Source organism: Cicer arietinum, chromosome 4 (assembly GCF_000331145.2).
Source record: "Cicer arietinum cultivar CDC Frontier isolate Library 1 chromosome 4, Cicar.CDCFrontier_v2.0, whole genome shotgun sequence".
Lineage (NCBI taxonomy): Eukaryota > Viridiplantae > Streptophyta > Magnoliopsida > Fabales > Fabaceae > Cicer > Cicer arietinum.
The window spans coordinates 61,702,597-61,726,021 of record NC_021163.2 but is presented as its reverse complement, the minus strand read 5'-3'; the positions used below and the strand labels follow the sequence as shown (position 1 = coordinate 61,726,021).

The window sequence follows — 23,425 nt, the reverse complement described above, 5'->3', positions numbered from 1 at the left end:
AAAATAGAACAATATAAAATGCACTACAATGTCTTATATTGTAATGTTCGTTCTGCACTAGGAGAAGACACACAGGTGACAGGACAATATTTTGATATTTTGAAATATTTAATAGTTATCATTAAATATATATTATCACGCTCTACTCTTATTTTTAATAATAATAATAATAATAATAATAATATCAATATATTTTTAAGCATTATTTTACATTTATCATTATAATAAAAAGTAATTTACAATTTATTAATAGATCTTAGGTTTTATATTGGATATATTAGATATATTGAACTCTATCTCTTATTTATATGGAATTTGAGTTTTTTCTAATAGTAATATTGGATAATTTTTTTAACTATATTGCATACTTATAATATTAAAAATTAAATAAAATTAAAATAGATTGACCCATTTCGTATCACTGATAATCATGGAGTCAACAATATCATCTAATTTGACTTCTCTAAAGTGAACAACTTTAAAAAATAAAATAACTACTATCACCATGAATGATCAAATCAATGATTTGATATTATATACACATGTATAATTAATATCAACTATTGATCACCTCACCTTACCAATTTCTCAGTTTGGAGAAATCAAATTCTTCCTAACTGATTCCCTTCTATTAAAAATAATAATAGCAAATAGTCCAAATAAAACACAGGAAGCAGAAATATAAAATTTTATATGAATTTGTGTAGAACAGAGTTTTTGTTAATCTATAAATACTCATGAATCAAATTGTTGTTGAGTACACATCTAATTTATTTAAAAAAATAGTTAAATGTATAGTTAATAAAGTAATATGAACCACCGGATTAACTCCACTCAAGTTTTGCTATGCAAAAGTGCTATAGTGCCGCTATATACTAATACTAACTAGCATGCAGAGCAGCTCCCAGTTCCATCCAGGAAGCGATCAGTGTGCCACCCTTTATTCTACAATTCTTTTAGAAATACAGGAAAGACTCCATTCATTTTCTCATAGGCTTCTTGCAGGACACTAGCACTAAGCTCGTGAGAGGAACTCTCAATTTGTTCAGCAAATGCAGCAACTAGCCACCCTCTCAATGCATCTTCACCACTAGCATCTTGCTTCAATACCATGTCAATGCATTTACCTCCCCGACTTAAAAGAAAGTTCTCTTTATGGAACACCTGTTTTAATTCAACAAGGTTGGAAGGTTTGATAACTTCGTATAAAGCCTTTCCTACTCTTACATCTCCACCATCTTCTTTGATCCTAACAGGAAAAAGCAGGTTTTCTCTTTATCTTATGTCAGCAGGACTTGATACAATCCCTGCCTGTTATGGAATTCAATTAACAGTCAAACACCAATTTACGTTCTCAAATAAAAGGAACGAAAAACCAATAGAGTTTTCATTTAGAACAAAATAATACAAACCAAACCTTGACAAAATCAGTCACGATCATCGCTGTTCTTCATGGATTCAAAGTACTGATAGGAGTTGCTCTCATCTCTTCAGACACAGAGTATATATGTATAAATGAAAGGAGAGGACCTACAACCAACTGGCATAAATGTGTTTCATAATCAAATCATCGATACAACATTTGTTTAGCATTGAGTTCTACCACATGATTAAATATAACTATAGACAGTAAAGAAGAAGAAAATATTTTATTTCTTTCATATTTCGAGTAATGGTTCTGATTGCACATAAGCATTGTAATAATATAAGAGTGGTGATCGAAAGGAGAGAGGACCCACAAACAACTTACAAAAAAAGCTTCACACAACGATTGTGAATCATCAAAAAAATGTTTATCAAGACATGTTGCATGATTAATTACATCTTTAGAAAGTAAAGTAAAATAAAAAAAGAAATGTTTCCTTTCAGTTCTTGAGTAATGAGCTCGTTTCGAATAAAATACTTTATCCGTCTCATATTAAGTGACTTATTTGTATCAAACTATATGTCTCCTTATATTACAGATGAAACATTAATTACATTTTTCCACTAATATACCCTTAATTATTATATTTCTACTCATCTAACTACACCGCTAACTACCAGTAAGAAGAGTTTTTTTAATAAATGAAACTAATTTAATTGATGAAATCAACACAACTAACTATATTCTTCATAAATAACCATAACTCAAATGAGACACTTATAATGAGAAGGAGTATGTATAATACTTATATTTACTTGTATGTGAATCATAAGCAAAATTTTGTATGCTTCATAAGCAACATTAGATTTATAATCTGTCTACTATATCATAATATATAATTCAAACAAAAGAAATCTCATTCACCACCACTTTTTGTTTAACTTAAAACGTTAACTTTTCAATAAACATTAACAACAGTAAACAAGTTCACATTTGTGTGATTTAACATTTTCTAGACATACTGCATTAAAGTTACAGTTTATTTTAGACATTACTCCCTTTCAAAAAATTCCTACCTAAGTGTGGAGTAAATGTTAAATTGCTTCAGTTAACATTTTCAAGTCAAACCAAAGTTGAAGGGTTTAAATGACACCAAATAACCCTATTAGAGGGTAAAGTGTCATTTTTACCCAAATAATTGTGTAGGAGACCGGCCAGGAACTAATAAACTATGTTAAACAAACTTGCTACATTAAGATCCAGCATAGAAAGTGAACCGGCCCCAACTTCTTGGTGCTAGCCCAAAATATCCTAAGTCCAATTTCACAGAAAATCTTTCCCCTGTTACTATCCATTTTTATCTAGAATTAAATTTTTTATTTTCCATTGTTTTTAGGTAAGTTGATACGTATCATTGTAATTGATAAGTGTCAATTTTATTTGAAAATGATGTAGATTTAATGCACTTATTGACTTAAGTTGGTAACTAATATGTTAGTTTAACCTCAATTTTTATAATAGTTGTATAGTTGTGATTATTTTATGAGAAAGTATTGAAAAGTTCATCTAATCATTTGTTTTGTTCATGTAGAAAAAGAATTGAGTGGAAAAAAAAAGCTTGAATGCAAAAAACAGGACAAAATTCGCTTAGCCAATGTGAGCTAGTTAAGAGATTTCAAGACAGAAGCACAAGGATTTTAGCAGAATAGATTGGCTAAGCCAGACATAATTTGCTGAGCCGTTTTAGATGGTTCCAAAAGACTCAAATTCCTTCAACATGAAGAAATCTTGGACTCGCTTAGCCATTCATAACTAGCTAAGCGAGTTTGTCATTAATTCACCTCATTGCTTGTGATATAAAAGGAAAAATTGGAGAAGCAACAAGCCGTCTTTCACTTCCAGCAACAAGAAATTTTAAATCTCTAAGATATTCCAAATTACTTTTATCATTATATCAATTTGATGCCATCACAACCAATTTACTCTGGAACCTTTAAACTTAGGATTATAACTATTGTTGAATGGCGTAATATCACTCAAGTCCCTATGAATACGATAACTTCTTAATTCTTATATTACTTTGATATTTGTTCAGTGACCAACTTTAAAAAGTTTCCCTAAAATGTATAATTCTTTCAATTTAAATTCTTAAAATTTTAGTAACAACCTCGCAAGTCCACAATCAAGAACAATATCACGTATATTTTTAGCACAAAATAATTGTACCACACAACTTGAAAATTAAATCTAACACTAAAACCAGAACAAACAAATAAAACCTTTATACCTTTCCCTGCACCGATGCACAAATAGCAGAAGCCAATCGAATTCCAATTCCAATTCCAATTCCAACAACTTTACAGAGAGTTGAAAAAGCCTCCCCTTTAGCAAATAGGTCGCTGAGATTTCCTTCTTTAGCAAATGAAGAATATATAGGCAATCGTGTTGCTCTAGCTGCAACAAGAGCCATCCCCTGTTAACACCATAATAACATAAAGATAAGTTAATAGCTAAGAATTAAATCTAGAAAAGATGCATGCTAAAGTTCTTAATCATGAAGTACATAGGTTTTAATAAACAATTACCACCGAATCAAACTTTAAATTGCAGCAAATGCCATGACGCGAAATTAGTATCAAATTACCCAGCTAACAGCAGTTGTTTGTGCAGGAGTGGGCCGCAACCCTGCAGCAATTAACAGTGACTGCACAAGGACACCCAGTTTAAACTCAATAATTTCATGCGAATCCATTCTTACAACTAACAAAAAAAATGTATCAAGCAGATTGGGATAATCAACCATTTTGGTCCCAGTGTTGTCAAATAGGCGCTATAGCGCAAAAGCATAGTGAAAATTGAACAAATCACTATTGCTCAGCAGTATAGTATTTGGTACAAAGTGTTGTCAAATAGCCTATATTGCACTATTGCAGTGGTACTACATTATATGATAGTGGAATTTGAAAGAACCCTTATTTTCCACAATCTACAATTGATAACACTTTGGTCCTGAACTTGTGAAGCACTCTCAATATAGTCCGTTTATAAAAAATCCATGGATGCATATTTTATTGGCCAATTTAGTGTTTGAATGTGTCTTCAAATTTGGCTTTTGTTAGTTAGTTTAATCCTCAAAATTACTAATAAAAAACAAAATCAATATTTATTTTGTATTTTTAATTCACTCAAAGACTATAATGACATTAATTCAAACATTTCAAGACCAAAATGACTATTTACTCGAGAATAGAATTTAAAAAGTTACTAAGATTTTAAAAAACTGAAAGCTATAAGAAGAATACTTGAGTTGATAGCAGTGACATTGCAGCACTAGTAACATGCTGCACCGCTCGAAATTGTGTGTATCTAAGATAACCTTCATTTACACTACAATGAAAACACTAGAAATTTGAGTAAACTTACATAAACTAAGCCATAACTATGTATCATATATTCAACAATGAAAAAAAATTCAAAGAACCTATAAGAGTTACCTATATAGAATTTAAGAACATTGCGTAAGGAATATTGATTTTAGAAAATCTTTGAATTGAGAATGGAGAATAGAAGACGTACGGAGAGTTGAGATTTGTTCGTTTTTTCAGTTTTTAATTATAGTGATTAAGTTTCTATTAATCAAATCTAACTAATCTATTAATTAAAAGATTTTTATTTAATATTTTTATTCAAAGTTGAAAATAGATAATTAAAAAAAATAAGGATGCAAAATTGGATGTGCCTTAGTTTTTTTAAAAAATAAAATTATTTTATTGAAAGTTGAAAGCTTATTTGGAAATTGAAAAAATAAGGCATGCAATCAACTGTATTCGTTATTATGCCATTTTTTTAAAAGAAAAAAAAAAAGGTGCAACTACTTCTTCAAATATATACACCATAATATTATAAGATTTGTTTTTTTAACAAATTTGTTATTTGTCGATCTATAAAATAGTTGTTAAATTAAACTTCTATTGTTAGTAATAATTTATAATTAAATGAATTATTTAAATTTATTATTTTTTATTTAAATTATAAAATTATATATTATATATACTTATCAATTAATTAAGTAATTTAATTGTTTGGAAATATAAAGATTTTTAAGTTCTCTGTGTTAAATAAAATGAAGCTGATTAAGGAACTCATGTTAGAAAACGCTTTTATCATCATCCATAATTATCACTATCGCCTAAATAATGAAACTATACAATTTTTTTATTTCCATTTCCAAAAAAAAAAATATGCACTAAAATTTAATACAATTTGGATAATTTTTCTCTTGTCTCTTAATTTTGGGTGTAGTTTCAATGAAAAACACAATCTAACATAACCTCTTTATTTTTTTGTGGATCTTAATTACTTGCTCTCAACTAGTAATTGTCTATTGATTGATTTTCACTTTACATCTTTTTTAAAAATTGAAACTCAATCTCTACTTTTTCTAAAGCTCAAGAGTGATAAATTATTTGTACATGTCCCCTCTTCATTTTTGTTATCCATTTTATAATTATCAATTTAATCTTAATTTTTTAGATATCAACTTTTTAGATATCAACTTTATCCCAATTTCATTTGCATATTTCCCCTCTTCATTTTTGTTTTGTATTCATTTTTGTTTTGTAGATCTCTACTACTTTATATACTTTATTATAATAAAATGGTTAATTTTTATATTATGAGCTAGCACTAATATTTTAGTATTCAACTTTTTTCAAATAAGTTCTTGCAATACCATCACAATTATAATTTTCAGGCTGAACATAGATTTAACAAAAATTAACCATATTATTATAATCATTACAAATATTTTTCTTGGCCCAATATATTAACAATCAAACAATTCTAACAATATTTCAAGCAAGACAGATATAACCATTAATAAAACGTAGTTTTAATCTATGTGATCTCCTATAGTTAAAATAAATTAAAAAAAATAGATATAGCTACTTGTAATTTGAAGGAACCATAAAAAAAAAGTTCCTCCAATCGTGAATGATAGCCAATTATATATAGGCACACTGCAAAAGGCATCTTGTTTAGATACGAAGCAACAAGCACCCGTGTCTGACTTTAGTGCCAAAAATGAATGAAAATGAATAATAATTTTAAAAAAAAATTATGGAATTTAACCAGAAGTTTGTGTCTTGAAACAATTAAAATTTGATTTCAAGGGTCTTAATCTGGTAATTAAATTTTGGCTCTAAGCGGCAGTCAGGTAACTATTGAAAATATATAAGCCCCTGCTGTTGACTCGTAAAATAGAGCCTTAAGGAAGAAATGGATAGAAAGAAAAAAAAAAATAAAACAACAACAAATCTCAAAAGACAAACAAAAACGTTGAGAGATCATGTTATGAAAGAAGCACTGCCTTCTGTTTTGGGGTGATTGGCTAACAACAAAAGATATGTGAGTTATATATACTTGCGGGGAAACCCTAATGTAGATTTTGTTATTTGGGCCTAAGATCAAAACACGGTTGAATTGGTCCAATGAATTTGGAGAGCCTCCTAAGATGTAGAATATCGAATAGTTAGGCTTTTTACCTAAGATAAATTGTGTTAGTTTCTTGAGTTAGTCAATCTATATATATTTTTTATTAAAAAAATGTCATATCAATCGTAAATATAAATATATATTGAGTAATAAAAATTAATGTATATGATCTAAAATTAAAATCAAATACGATAATTTTTTTAATTCATTCTTTTACTTTTACTTGTATTTGAATTTGTCCTTATTAATTGGCCAATTCAAATAGATTGGAGAAAAAAAGAAACTAACTGTTGTATTGCTTTGTTGTAGGAGTGGGAACAAGGTGGACATAATATAATATGTTAGTGAAATTAAGTTTTATTTTAATATTTAACATTAGATTTTGAAAAATATAACTTTACATACATTCTACTTAAATTATATTTTATAATAATATATTTAAATATGTCAAAAAAACTACATTAATGTGTAAATTATTAAAAATTAAATATATAATAAAAAGATAAAAAATTAATATAATAATTATAATATTAAATAAATATTTATATTTATTTAAATAAATTGACCTAATAGATGTAAAAGGTTTATTACGAGACATTTATTTTATTCTTTTATTTGAAAATTTTATTATGCTATAGCTTTCTCAAATGTAAAAAATCTAGATTTTCATATTTTTCACTTTCTGAAAAATTCAAAACACATTTATGTTCTGAATATTTCATTTTCGACGTTAAGTTATTTTTTCCAACACTAAGACTCGTGTAAATTTGTTTGGTCTAACTTTTCATATTTTTTAGTACACACATAATTTGTAAGCTAAGTTTTATTTTGCACAAACCAGGATTTCTCAAGACTAGCATGAAATGCATTTTGTGCTTCTGGCTCCGAAATCTATTGGAGAGCACGAACTCAATAGGTTTCAGTTTTCCATTTTAACTTCCTCTAATTCTTCAGCAAGTACACATGCAAACTCAATAATTTATCAGAATTCATTAAAAACTAATTGTAACACGGGAATGTTTCCATCTCAACGATGCAAAAAGCTAGACAGATGTCATTAATACATCAGAAAATACAGTAAAGCATCCATTCAGAAATCCATAATCCAAAATTAACAGAGACAAATATATCAGCTTTGAGGTGACTTAGCAACACTACCCTGTGCAGGTGCTGCATCATAGCTAGCACGAGTATTCCCACTTGCATTACCATCAGCAGCATATGCTGGGGCCTGAGGATAACCAGCACCATAGGAACTGCTGCTATATGAGGATGGAGCCTGACCATAACCGGCTTGACTGCCTGCTGGAGCACCATATGATGGAGGACCATACCCTGGTTGAACTGCACCGCCATAACCAGATGATGGTGCTCTTTGAGTGCCTGTTTCGGATTGGGAATATCCAGAAGGTGGGGGCTGGGAAGAAGGATACCCTGGTTGACCATAACCTGCTGCTGCTGCATTAGGGGACTGTGATTGTCCATATGGAGGTGGAGTGCCACTTGGCTTTTGAGCTTGAGGGGCTCCATATCCAGCTCCATAACCGGATTGAGGTTGATTGCCGTAAGCAGCTTGGGAGGTTGGGGGCACCCCATAACCTGGCTGAGTAGCAGCTTGTGGTGGATAGTTGGAAGCATTTGGGCTAGGCTGTTGGCTGCTACCATAACCTTGTTGTGAAGGTTGGACAGGTGGAGCTTGGGATGAATCCCCTTGTGATCCATAGTTGGGAGCTTGGCCCTCTTGTGCTGAACCATAACTTGGTGCCGAGCCATAAGCTTGCTGCTGATCATATGATGGTGGCTGACCATACCCGGATTGTGGTGCTTGTTGATACACACCATAGCTGTCCTGAGCATAGCCTTGTCCCGATTGGTTATAACCAGAGGAAGGTGGTTGACTATAATTATAAGCAGTACCATCAGCTGGAGGTGCAGGACCACCAGAATTCTGCTGTTGCTGAGGCTGTTGATTATAATAATCATACCCCGCATGAGCAGACTGCTGCTGGGTAGTTGCAGTGGACTGGTCCCAATTGGTAGAATACCCACCAGCTGACTGAGGAGGATAGCCAGCATATTGTTGCTGAGGCATATTGTACTGGGGCGACGGACCAGAGTATGCTCCAGGCTGTACATAGCCATATCCAGGTTGTTGAGCAGCAGGGGGAGCCCAGCTGGAGGGCCCCCGAGCTTGGTAACCTTGCTGAGAATAACCACCAGACATTGATGGATTTCTAGGACGATTCTGCAAAAGGAAAAATTGTAAACACAAATAAAAACAAGCGAACTCAACTAAGATGTGGTATTACATATAGCAATGTACAAACAAATAGACAAGCAAAACATACAGCACTTATAAAATAAACATCAAAATAACACTATGAAGGGTATGTTACATTATCAGATACCATATTGGATTAGAAAGAGGTATAAAGGCCAACATACCGTACCAGTTTGAGACATAACTGAGTTACTCCAGCAGAAGCACACCCTCTCCCTATTCGAAATGAATGGGTACAAAAGGAAAGCACAAACCACAGAAGTAGACAAGCATATGATATTCATTGCCTAAAGGCAATCTAATATATTGTATCTAAAAAATATGGTGTACTTCATTCCAATTGTATCACAAAATATGGGGTGGTATATTAATATTATAATCATTCTCGTTAACTCAACAAGCTAAGTGTAGGGACTAACATAAAGACTGCATATGAACAGCAACCATGACTCGAAAACATACAAACTGTCAAGATAATTAACTTAGCTAATTGATATTTAAAATTGTCCTTCCCCATCTTCATTCCACGCAATCTAAGAGCACAAACCTTGATGGAACCGTCGAATAAAAGCATGTATAACCAACAACAATATGAGCTAAAGAGGGAATTCAGACGTAAAGACCCGTGGAGAAAAAAATTAGAGTGAAATGGTTATAAAAGAACCTCAAAAAAAAATTACAAATAATGAGAGAAATTAAGAGAAGATATAAAGGAGAAAACAAAGCACCATAATACGGAGTTAGGAGTGAATTGGCATATCCTATAACAAGAAGATATAGTAAATATGAAAATGCTCATCGACGGAAAGTACACCCAACAACAGCTGCCAACAGTTTTCCAGCAGAAATCAAACAAATATTACTAGTTTAAAATACAAACTTAAAAATGGACACAGTTAAATAATGGGATAGTGAAGTAAGATTCATAGTAGGAGGAAAAAATCATTTTAGTATATCATAGTTCTTCCAAGCAATGAACTAATCAGCACAACTAGCGTTGTGTAAGAGGATGACAATATGCGATTATGTAATTGTTAGTTGAAACAATCATATGACAGAAAAAGGACATCAATAATATGAGGTAAAATGTTACGAATTACACAATAGAAGATTTTCAGGCTCTTATGCCTACAAAGCACGAATATTTAAAAACTGACCTGAAAAATGACACCATCTAAAAGGCTGTCTAATTTATAACCATGTATAGACATGACATCAATATATATAGTTCAATCATGATATTATATTGACATCAATAAAAGACATGATGCTCTAATAAATATCAAAAAGAGATTTAGAACCATACCATCGCAAGTGGAAGAAACACCAACAAAGGGATTCCATGTTGGTGTCACTAATGGTCCAATACAAACTAACCCTACAATTGTCTCAATAATTACAAGATCAGTCATAGGATATAACAGTTAATAAGACCATGGTTGAACAGGTTATAATTCCAATGAGTATCCACTTTGACCATAATAAGAGAGGAAGTTAAGACATCTAACATCCCCATAGGAACCTAAAGAAAAACACTGAGGCTATGGGCAAAATAATACAGTAAAAGACTGGTATCTCTATAAAACAAAACTGATAAACCCATATCAACATCGTTCCCAATCCATTGTATGAATAGATAATGACTACAAGTCCACAGATGTATTTATGTACATCATCATAGGCGACTAAGGACACAAACGGGAGTTATCAAGAAGGACTTCGAAGTTCAAGATAATTTTGAAAAGCGTAGGACTATACCAAAATACTGGTAAATATATGACAAGATATTAACAAAAGCAAGTACAACTAATAGTTAAAGCAAGAACTAACAATTATAATGAAAAGGCAAACAAATTGCATATAGGTCAAGATAAGTTAATATTGTATTCTATTTCACTTAACAAAAGAAGAGGTTGTGATTTGATTACATGTGAAATACATGAACAAATAGATAATATCACCCAAAAAATAGAACTAAGCATATGCATAATAAGTGCATGAATTCCCACACATAGTTTTGAGTTTCAAGATTAATTTATGAAGATCCACCCCAGCAATTATATGAGAATGGCACCCATCTATAGTAGTATCAATATGTAAGTAAAGACACTATTCTAAAAATAAATTCATCTAGTTAACTCAACCATCAAACATAACAATTACAGAGATACATACAATAACAACATGTTGCACCTGAGAATAAAAATTCTAGGCAAAATCAGACTTGGCACATGGCAAGCAAAACAAGCTATAACCAAGGCCAAATCCAACAATAAAGCAAAGGGTACAAAACATACCTCGCCACTTATGACTGAATTAACAATTTGTTTTGCAGATTCAATTTGTTCAGATGTCCCTTCAATTTTTAATGTTCTTTCTGTGGATGTGTCGCCTGGGGGAAGATGAAGAGGAATCACCTGAAAGAAAATACAGGTATAAGTGTACAACAGAATGTGAACAACAATAATATAAGGGAATCCCACTACTACAGCACCAGCCATTGCTGTAATCAAATATTTTAAGTAATCACGAAGCTGTAGTATACACAAAAAAATAATATAATATAGTACAATGAAGGCAAGAATCACTTCAAAGGGAAAACCTGAATTCTCGCTCCAGTTGTAGCTTGCATACTCTTTATTGTTTCTCCGCCTTTACCAATTATGAGGCCAACCTGAAGACGCAGGCAAAATGCATCCCAACCAAAACAGAAGAAAATATTCAGTCAAAGAAAACTCAACACGTAACCCAAAAAGTGTTTTTATATAACAACTCCTTCGCCCACCTTGTTATTTGGAATCTTCATCACAAACTCATCAGACCCACCTTGTCCAGCCACTCGTCGAGTAACAAGGCCAGAACCTCCAGATTCAGCCTGTTAAAAACACAATACAAACCACAAAAGAAACATTCTTGCAATAAAAAATAAGTCCACTTTACATAAAAATTGTCACATCACGGCACAAATCTTGAAAACTTCAACACCAAATAAGATTAATATATATTTTTTTTCTAAAAGTAACACTAATTATATATTTAGTAACACTAATGATGCAGATACATAACATGAAACTTTAGATCTTTGGTAAGACTAAATCTTCTAAGGATTGAGATAGTTTGGTGTGTAAATTTGATACTAAACACAAGAAAATAGTGTGTGGAGAGAAAACGATACCTCAGCAAGAACTTCATTGATGAGTTTCTCAGCAGTAGCAATGGCATCAGGAGTACCAGTAAGCTCAACTAACCTATTAGGTGAATTAGGGTCAGCATCCATGTCACGAGTAACTTGGATTTTAGCACCAGACTGTAACTGAAGGTACTTGATGGTTTCTCCACTTTTTCCAATAATAACACCAACCCTCCCATTAGGGATTTCAATCTTTTTGCTCGAACCTTGATGCGTGTACGAAGGTATACTCGAAGGGGCTGAATATTGATTCTTCAAATCTACATCAAAGATTAAAAAATTAAAAAGACGGATCAAATAATTAAATAAATTAGGGTCCGTTTATTACAATTTTTTCCTAAAAATACACTTACAAAATAAATAATCAATTTTTGAAAGGTTTCACTAAGGGCCTCTCTTTTACAATCAATTTATAAAAAAGTGATTTTAGCATTCAATAATTTAGAGACTTTTAAAAACCTAAAAACAAAAGCTGTAAAAGACGATTTTATGAAAAGCTAATGAAAACAGCTGCTTCTCGTTTTTGAGCCGTTTTAAGGTTATTTTCAGATTTCAAAAGTTATAAGGAACAGATGAAAACTTAAAAATAGTGATTGTTCTTAAAAAAAACTGTAACAAACAAGCTTAAAATTGTTGAATTTTAGAATAGGTAACACTTAATTAAATGAAAGTAATTAAGAAAAGTGATGAAACCCTAACCGGTGGAATCGTAAGGGGAGGAAACGCCGTTATCGATTTTGGGACGTTTGGTGATATCTGATGGGGGAGGGGCGCCGCTGAGAAGACGAGCGGCGACTTCTTGAGCGCGTTGTTTGATGAGTTCGAAATCGGTGGTGGAAGGGGGAGGAACGTTGTTGTATGAAGGAGGAGGAGGTCCGTCGGAGAAACCGGTGGGTCGAGAGTGAGGAGGTTGTTCATCGTACTTGCGTTTCAAGGAGGGTGGAGTTGTTTCGTATTGGGATTCGTCAGCCATTGGAATTGAAATTGAAATTGAAATTGGATTGAAGAAGAAGAAGCCCTAGATAGATAGGGTTATGTTCGAATAGCTGCGTCTTAGTCACGTGTCTTTGCTTCTTTTTATAGTGGAAAATATTAACAACAATTAATACTCTATACTTCATCCAACTTGCCTCACCAAAATATCTCTGTTTTTTTTTTTTACTTCAGAAAAATATATGTCTCTTTTTTGCTATAATTTAATTTAATATATAACCTCGTGTAAAAAAAATACAATTTTTTTATACTGCGATTAATCATAATCAACAATTAACAGATTATTAATAAAATTTGAGTTTAATTATAAACATTTCTTAAATTAAGTGAGAATTTTGAAGGCAACAAACATAAACCCAATTTTTCACCTAAATATTTTGTTTTAATTGTTACATATCCATTTTTTGTTTTTCAAATGACTTAAATATCTTTTTAATTTCCAGCTTATTTTTAAGTGTGAGTTGGTTCATTTGTCCTAAAAAATGTTACTTTGATTTCTTAAGTTAAAGTGAACGCAAGTTACTGCTTTTTCAACTTAATTAACATAAGCACCATTAATTTCTAATATGTGGCATAGAATGTGGCTTCTCTACAAGAATTGTTGTTGCTCAGTCAAGTTATCTTTCTTAGATAATTAGATAATTGTTCCACAACTCATTTTCTTTTCGAATTTTTTTTACATATTTTCATAATCGTGGTTTAAATGACACTTTGAAAGTCTCTTATAATATAGATACGAAATGGGAGACTAAATATAGCATTTCTTCCTACTTATTAATCATTATAACATAATCACAACATATCCTCTCCACCTGAGTTATTTTATAAATCTTGTGCAAAGATAGACCATAATTTTACTCCATTCAAGACCCAAACAGTTAATTGAAAACTTTGTCTTGGATCAAAGGTGCAACAAAAAAAAAATTCAGGGTGATCAAAATGCAAAAAAAGAAGGGTGGTATGTGTAAATTTTAAAATTACATGGGTGTGTAGGGGCACACCCTCACTTATACATAGATATGTCCCTAATCTGTTATATGGAATTAAAGTTCGAAAATAAGACATTCATTTTTATTTGATAATTTGTTCTTATGGTTTGTTATAAGGATAAACATATACGATATGGGGTAAGAATAAATCAAACTTCTTTTTTAGAATTCTATTTAGTCAAAAAATTAGGTATTGAAATAAATTTAAACAATTATTTTACGACTTTTATCATTAACAAAAATATCAAAATATTTGCAAAATCAGAATAACACGAAGGAAAAAACAAATATTTGATGTCGTCGGTTATATACAAAATCTCCAATTTTAAAACATATAAAGAAATCCTAGCAGTGAATACACAACACAAATATAGTACTATTAGACTTAATTTCATAATCAATCAATCAATTTAATATAATTAGAGTCATATAAAAATAAAAATAAAAACCCAAATCATAAAATCCTAAATAATGGATCTTTTTATTTATGATATTCTTTACTAGTTGTTATGTTAAGTGTTGGAGGCAAATCATTTGAGTTATTATGCTCGTTTAGCCAAAACAGTCAATTAGCAAAGAACGTGCTCAAAATCTATCATGCATGTATGTAACTTTTATCATTCTCATAAAATTGGATATAATTATGACCAACCACATCGATTTTTGAGTAAATAAATAGGCTTGTAATATTTTATTTCTCACCAGATGAAGTTCATAGTGGAAATAGTATAAATAAGTGGCCATAAACACAACCAACAATAATAATTACTTTAATAAAAACAAACACTTTTAAATAAATTTAACTTAGGTTAAATAGGGACAAAAGAACACGGTTAACATTTTCATTATAAGAAAAAGAAAGCAAATCTTCCACCCTCAAATTGCAATACAAAGTCCATTTTCAGAAATACTACAAAAAAAGTTTGGATGATACCCACAAAAACACCACATTCAACATAATAAGTGATAAATGATGCTTTAACAAAATTACTACACCCCAAAAATACCCCAAGTTAAAATATAATAACCTCAACAAATCAAGGAGTTGTTATCAGAGGCCTCTCTTGCTTCCAACAAGTTGGGCATAATCTCTTTGTAAGAATTTCAACCTGCTAATTAAATTACTCCCAATATGTTGGATCAAGGATCAAATATTTGATTTGTTGAATTTCAAACTACTATGTAATATTTTTTACACATAAGGATCCCTTTGTGTTAATGCTGTGAATAAGATTCATCTTTTATTATATTTTTAATTTTATTTTACTCGGTGTCTTAGGTTTAGTGGTTTTTCGAAACGCATCTTGATTCGATATGTTCACTAATTCTATGCAGTTCTTTTCGGTCCATGCGGTTTTTTAATGGTTTTTTTTAGAATATCGATTTTACTGGTCAGACCAAACATAATTAGATTCCAATTCTCAGTTCTACCAATCAATCTGAACTAATTTTAAAAACATTGAGAAACATACTGAGGTGGCGCTGCATTTGTTGATTTGTAAACTTGTATAATAAATTTTAGGGTTATGATATAATGGGTTTGTTCTATTTTAATTATGGGTCTGTGTGACTTAAATGTACAATAAAAAAGAGGTAGATGTTCATCCAACCCCTCATATTTATACATTTTTATCGGATCTTAGTTTCTCGTAATGTAAAATATAATACCTGATTCTAGCTTCCAATAATTTATTGGGGGACAGATGGACAAATATGACAAATAGGATGAACATTCACCTCAAAATAAAGAACTTGACGGAGCTAAGTGAACTACATGTACCTTTTATTTTTAGTAAACATGTACCTTTTATTTTTAGTAAAAAATAGACATATAAAGAGTTTATATAATAATATAATAAATAACACAATTATTGACCAAAAACAATAAATAACATAATAAATCATAGTAAAAATGTATATTATTTTAGTAAATATTATATTGATTTAATAAATAATTATTATGTATATATATTTACTATATAAACATTTTGATATATATATGGAGCATATCAAATGAGGGTGAAATAGTTAAATATTGACTCTACAACCATACATAGATAGTCAAAATTAGAAGAAATAGTCGATTGAATTTCTTTTATATTATTTTTTTTTTAATTCAAAACTCTCTATTATACCCTACATTAAAAATTATATACTAAAATGTCTTACTTTTTTTACTATCAAAAGTCGCGACAAAAAATACATTTAATGGAAGAAAAAATAAATAAACGTTAATGTGGTTGAGTAAACGTGCGAAAACAAATAATATCCTACATTTTTTAACAACCTTCTCATATTTTGTAGTCTATTGTATATAAATTAACAATTTCATTATATTTTGTTGACAACTCGTTCCTATTTTCTTGATCTAATAAATAAAAAATAATAAAATAGAATGAAATTACTAATATATCTCCACTAGATTGGAAATATGAGCAAGTTGTTAAAATAATATAGCACATTGATTTATTTGTTTTGACATATTTATTCAACTACATTAATTTTGATGTATTTTTTTTCTATCAATTAAATAGAATGAAATTGTTTTTTATTTATAAAATTAACTATTAGTCATTTGTTATAAAAATAAATAAAAGGTAATATATGGTCGCACCCTGAGTGCGATCTCCTCTTATTGGAGAAAAAAATCCTTTCAGTCGAATCTCACCTTGCGATCTCCAAATGATAAAAAAATATGATATTTTGATATATAAATTTGTATGTATAACATAATAGAAAATTTTAATTAAAAAGATGATATAAAAATAAAATATACAAAATGTCATGTAATTTGTGTGATTTTTTTCTCGGATAAAATGGAAAAAAATCAATGCATATTTCTCTTAAAAAAGCATTTGGAAGTGCATTTTCCAAGTATGTTAAACTTTGATATGTGTCACACACGAGTCAAATACAATTGATAAAATGTAAATAAAGATAATAACTCGAGTCGTTTCGCAATGACTTCTGACATAATAATAATAATAATAACCAAATTGAAGTTGAAATTAAAAAAGACTTTTTTAAATTTTTTATTTAAACAAAACGATTAATCCACTAATTCGAATTTCACCTATCACATAGTTTAATTTTTAATTCGTGATTCTATTCTTATTTGATTATAGAATTGATCAAACAAGTACTCAATCATATGTGAATTTGGTTTCTTTCACTTAATTAAATATCACAATCATCAAAATATTCCAATTAACTATCAAACATCGCAAAATTATAATTCAATTAAATTAAAAACCGGAGTACTCTTTTTCATTTTTAAACATTTTTGTTGTTGTTGCTGTTGTGTCTATGTAATTTACTTTTATATGATTCATGGAGGCTTTAGATAATATCTATGTTGGATACAACTTCCTAGGACACTTGATATCCACTTAGCTACTAACATATATGACTGTTTTATCTTTCGAGCAATCGCGCAAAACACTTTGGTTCGGCCTCACGACCCTACTCCTACCATGATGTGCATGCTAAGCCACCAACCAACCCCTCTTGGTTCGCCTTCAACTGTGATTCTGTGAACATAACAACAACTTGTAATGAATCTATGAAATTAAAATATCCATTATTTAGAGTTTTCTAATTTGGTTTTTTTTATATGATTCTAATTATATCAAATCACTAGGGTTTTTTATATGTTTAAAGTTGGGAATTTTGTTTCACTACTGCAACTTTTGCTTACCAAATATCAGGTTCACGTTGTAATTAATAGCTATTAATAAATCATGTTTACTTTGATGAATTTTAGAGTGATAGATAGTATTTTAATGATAAGTTAAATTCTAGGACTGAATTTCTAATAGAAGTTTAGAGGAATTATGTTTTTGTAGAGTAATACCAAGTGGGGGATAATTTAGATTGGATTTGTGGTATTTCTTTGTGGTTAATTATGAAAATATGATTTTTTTAGTACAGTGTAAATTGATTACAGCTTAGTTTTTTTAGGATGATATTTTTGTAGATATGGTTGTAATTATTAATTAAAGGACCATAGTCCTAGTCCTAGATCACATTGTATTATATTTTCTTGTATTATAAATACTTATACTTGTTCTGTTTTCTCTATGCTTGGTGTTGTATTATATTTTTAACTTTTAGACATAAAAAGGTATTCTACAAATAGTGTAAGGGGACAACAAAAGATCCACCTTTTAAATAAGACTTTTTATTTATCTTTATTTATAAGATATAATAAATATCGCTATAATTAATTTATACAACTGCAAAATATTAAATTTAAATATAAAATATGATGTTTAACTTAATATTGACACTTATCAATTGAACAAAAGTCTAAAGACGAAATAAAACTTACTTTAATTATCACTTTGAATCTTGAGGACTAACTTGCATTAATTCATTAAATGACTTAAGAGAGATAAAATTAAACATTAAAAATAAATTAAAACAACCAAAAACTAATTTAAACTTTTTAATTTTTTTTATCAATAAGTAACAATACTCTCATAAATCGTTGTTTTACTCTTTCTTCTAGTTTTGTTTTTGGTTAATGGGTATCAAAAATTGGATATGGTTATCCACCAAGAATAATAATAATATATGGGCCAGTTAAAGATCTAAATCAATTTATCCAGTTTTTTATAACCGGATATGGATCTGGTGTATTCCTTCTCATAGATTCACTATTATGACATAATCATGATTGTACTAGGATAGATCATAATTTTACTTTATCCACAGCCCCCAAATCCATTATATAATGTTCATACAATAGACCGAAAGCTTCGTTCTATTTCATTCAATTACACTCTATTTTAAAATATCCAAACATAATCTTAATCAACACTAAATTACCAAATGCAATTGGCCCTAATTTGCTTCAGGAAACAGATCAGACATGCACACCAACATTCTGATTTTTTTAAAGTGTTCAAAGAGTACAATACTCCAATAAATTCACATCACCATGATTTGAATATGAACCTTTCAATGAGATTGAATCCAGCCTACTACATTTTCATTCAGTATCTAATTATCATGATATAGAAGTCTGACATAAGTATAGAATGATTTTTAGCACATTAAAGAAGAAAGAGATAAATCATCTTATAGTTAAGGGTAAACTACTATTTTAATCCTTGAAAGTATAGAACATTGCCATTTTCATCCTTTACTCAGCAAAAAACTCAAATTAGTATCGAATCATCAAAATAGTCACTGAAATATACATCTTACTATTATAAAAATCTCTAAATGATACAACTTACCGTCTAAATAATTGATGACCGTTATAACGTCAGAGTCTAAACTGACTGATATTTTGATGATCGATGACTAATTTGAATTTTTTCTGAGTTAGAGACCAAAATGACAGCATCCTATATCATTTCAGAGACTAAAATGATAGTTTTACCCTATAAAACATTGAATCAGAAGTTAACAATTTCAAAAGACGATATCAGCGATTTGGGAAAAATCACATAAGCCATCGCAAGTGCATTTCTTTTCAGACAATCCTCTCCAACTCCCTAGCATAACTAAGTGTTTGGTTGATGAGTTGCAGGGAGGGTATTTCTTTGCAAGGTGCAGAATCTTTTGCCTTTTGAAAAAAGACAGAACCATTCTTAATTTCCCACTCAGGATGCTCCTGCAATCAGTAGATAATGAATTTAGAACCGGAGAACAAAACAACATTGAGAAACGAGATTTACGCGTATCAAGTAAAACCACACTAGCAATATATATTGAAACATGAAACGAATAAGATAAATTCATGCATTCATGAGATAAATTAATCAATGTACAGTGCATAGCCAAGATTAATGTCTCTCCCCTCTCATGCTCTCACAAGAGACGCCAAGAGTCGTGACATTTCTCACCTCTTTAATATATTCCACAAGTTCCTGGTCTGAGGAGAAAAGCAACATTTGCTTGGCATCATTGGTTGAAAGATAATCATATGCTTTCTCACTGCATCCTGCTATCTCATCTCTGAATGTTTAAAGAAAGTTACATTCCAATTAGCAAATTGATATAGATGTGTAAAAATGGAAAAATAACATACAACAAAGGTGTGGAGCTTCCAGATTTATAATAAAGGTCGTGCTTCTACCAAATTTCCATTACAGGAACTAGAAAAAATAGAGCTATAATAATACTATTTATAACTCAAAATTTATAATTATAGAAATTAGTTTAGAGGAGAATAATAAAAAAAGCTAACAATGTCCGATTTCAGAAGCAAAGAAATATAAGTGGAGTTCCAGTTTAACAGTTGAATTCGATCATCTGGTTGGCTATAAGAAAAAATCATAACAATTATTTACCTGATAGTCTTAGCCAAAAGATCCATGAAATAAACATATGTATCATGTGGCACGGTCTGTCTAGCAGTCAAGACACGATTGTAAGCCCCTTCCATAAAAGATTGCTCCAACTCCACCGCATGCTTAATACAAGGATTCTCTAGAGCAGTGGATGAAAGTAGTTCCAACTCAGTATGGAATTCAGCAATCCTATTCTGCACAAGTAGTCTCAACAGGTTGAGACCAAGTATTGGGTACTCCTGAGGAGATTGTGGAAGACGATTACTGCAACACAAGAGAAGTCTCCATAAATAAAAATAGCTCCACAAGAAAGCAAATGAGTTAGAAATAGAATCACACTCCGATATGGCAATATCAATACTACTTTTATGTTTCTTGGCATATACTACACAATAAATGTTAAGTGAACAGGAAATGTAATTGTGTTGGTTCCAGATTCAGCTGTCCGAGATTAGAAACATATATTATGTACTTGTAATTGTAAATAAAGGGATAAGAATCAAATACCGGGCATCTGTATAATAAGGTTTCAACTGGAAGAAATCCCTTTCAAAGGCATCTTGATCCTCAATTTTTACACTAAGGACAACAGCATGCTCATATATATCCCCTGAACATTTCAACAACCAACAAGAAAAAAGCACATTTCAGACACTGAACTTATTGGCAGAAAATTTTTCCTCTTCATTTTATAAGCAGTTATTATCTTATTCATTCTAATTAATATGTTTGAGTCATGGGAGAAAAGTTTTAGTATTTTATTTTGTATAGTTGATAATTAATATGACCAATGGCTCATCATTTTATTCCGTTGAAGCATTTAACAATTTCCAATTTTAAATATAAAAACTATTCTATTTTTTGTCTCCTCTAGTATACAGTATTTGTCATGCCGTAAGTTAAAGGCTAACTTGTAATTTCACCTCAACCAGATAGCATAGTTGTCTTACTAACCATGGTCTGACGAACAAAACAGGAGCAACTTGCAACTACAACAGTAGGCAGGGAAAGTAATGCCGATTTATATCACAAAGAGTTCATAGCCAAGCTAATCCATTAAAATTTCATTTACAATATCAACCTAATTTAAGATTCACTCAAATGATATTTGATGAAGTGGGTCTTCTTTTATTACTTAAAAAATATGAGTTAGAAAAGAATGCACCAATGCAGGATTGTAACAAAGAAAAATGGAAAAAAATACCAGAATAACTGATTGGAATGAAGAATATTACTTGCTATTGTTAACTCCTGAACTGCATTAGGAGTATCTGCAAACAAGGGTGGAAGGCTTCTAAACCCTGTTAGTAACACCTGAAAGTGCAAAGGGCCACTCAGAAGTTGCATTAAGAATTGAAAAACAAAACAGAAGCAACTGCAATTACGTACTAGCGAAAAGGAAGCTAATACATTGCAAAATACGATATTAGAGACTATGAGCCAGTTTGGATAAAATTCTCTCAACAAACAATTGTGTAAAAAGAAATGTTAAAGATTCTTACAAAAACCATGATTTATTTAAACAATATTTTCACATATAAATTATAATTAAGTTCAACATATAACTTTTCTTTTGAAAAACTCTCTCATCTCATTTACCTTATAAGGACTTTTCCATAAGCAAAGAATCATAAACTTATTTTAATTAAAAAAAAGAATCCACAAGCTATAAGCTAAATCTAAGCTGGGCCAACATAAATTACAAATTTAAACTGCTTGAAGTAATCATGTAAGCCAAATAACTAACAACACACACCATGTTCTCAAACCAAAACTTCCCCTCCTCCCACACTTGAATTCATCGCCACTGTACCTCAAAAAACCAAACTCAGCCACTAGTTTTTCAAAATCCATCTTACATTTTTTCCATAGGGTTAAAGTTAACTCATTAAATCAAGAACAAACATGTTTATCACTGTAATACACCTGATCTAAAATTCACAGTTACTAAAACGATCTCACACTGAAGCAACCAAAAGCCGGTTTACTTCACAAGAATAGCCAAATTTAAATTCCAATTATATAAAGTGAATTGAACTTCAAGGAGCAATAAAATGTATGCACCATTTACTGAAATTAGAGTAACAAATAAACTAGGGTTTTGTAGGGTTGGAGTTACCTTTAACTGAGAAAGGAGATTGGAACATGAATCAAAGTCGTTTCTGAGAAACGCAGCCTTAAACCGATCGAAGAACTGAGAAACTTCGGTTAATTTTGGATCCATCTTTTGCTGTTTTTTTTCAATTGCAGTTTCAGAAGCTGAGTGCTTTGAACTACAACGATGAAGGACGTTGTTCCTCTTTACCTTCGCATCAAGCAGCTTTTTTTTTTTTGGTAATTTGGATCAGGCTATTTAAAAAAAAGTTTGAGAACTTCTTTTTTTCTTCCCTTTCTATATACTCAAAAATTCTATTTTTTTTTTACATTTTTACCCTCCAACCCACTGATCCTAACAGGATTTGTCTGAATTGATCGTCTAAGTTCTTTGATTGTTAATGTGAATTCTTCAAAATTGATAGTCTTAAATAATCTACCATCAATTGAAATTTATTAATTACTTAAATCAAATTATTTGATTGTTAATGTTAGTATAAAATTAAACTATATATTGAATGCGCATATAGTGCATGATATTTATTTTCTCTTATTATATTTCAATATTATGTGTAAGACAAATTATGTACGACGAATAATTTGTATTTCTTTTTTTGGTAGGGAGGAATACTTGGTATTTTTATTATTTAAAATTTGAATATTTGATTAATGAATCATACGAAACAAAACCTTTTTTTACAAGAATTATCAGATGTT

General features: G+C 30.5%; 2 protein-coding genes and 1 pseudogene across 2 annotated transcripts; all 3 read right to left on the bottom strand.

Annotated features, from left to right (window-relative positions):
- Window positions 1-670: 670 nt before the first annotated feature.
- Window positions 671-4,912, bottom strand: LOC101512950 (protein root UVB sensitive 2, chloroplastic-like; annotated as a pseudogene).
- A 2,918-nt stretch (window positions 4,913-7,830) lies between these two features.
- On the bottom strand, window positions 7,831-13,398 carry LOC101512639 (uncharacterized). Its single transcript, XM_004498859.3, has 6 exons — window positions 13,030-13,398; window positions 12,316-12,590; window positions 11,926-12,015; window positions 11,743-11,814; window positions 11,438-11,557; window positions 7,831-9,104 (listed from the first exon to the last, which is right to left on the bottom strand). Exons 1-6 carry the CDS (start codon window positions 13,301-13,303, stop codon window positions 7,989-7,991), a joined length of 1,947 nt encoding a protein of 648 aa, XP_004498916.1. The 5' UTR covers window positions 13,304-13,398; the 3' UTR covers window positions 7,831-7,988.
- Window positions 13,399-19,186: 5,788 nt separating this feature from the next.
- LOC101512310 (26S proteasome non-ATPase regulatory subunit 8 homolog A-like) lies at window positions 19,187-22,981 on the bottom strand. Its single transcript, XM_004498858.4, has 6 exons — window positions 22,734-22,981; window positions 21,850-21,928; window positions 21,122-21,224; window positions 20,615-20,878; window positions 20,168-20,279; window positions 19,187-19,935 (listed from the first exon to the last, which is right to left on the bottom strand). The coding sequence occupies exons 1-6, from the start codon at window positions 22,836-22,838 to the stop codon at window positions 19,795-19,797; spliced, it is 804 nt and encodes a 267-aa protein (XP_004498915.1). The 5' UTR covers window positions 22,839-22,981; the 3' UTR covers window positions 19,187-19,794.
- Between the last annotated feature and the right edge of the window lie 444 nt (window positions 22,982-23,425).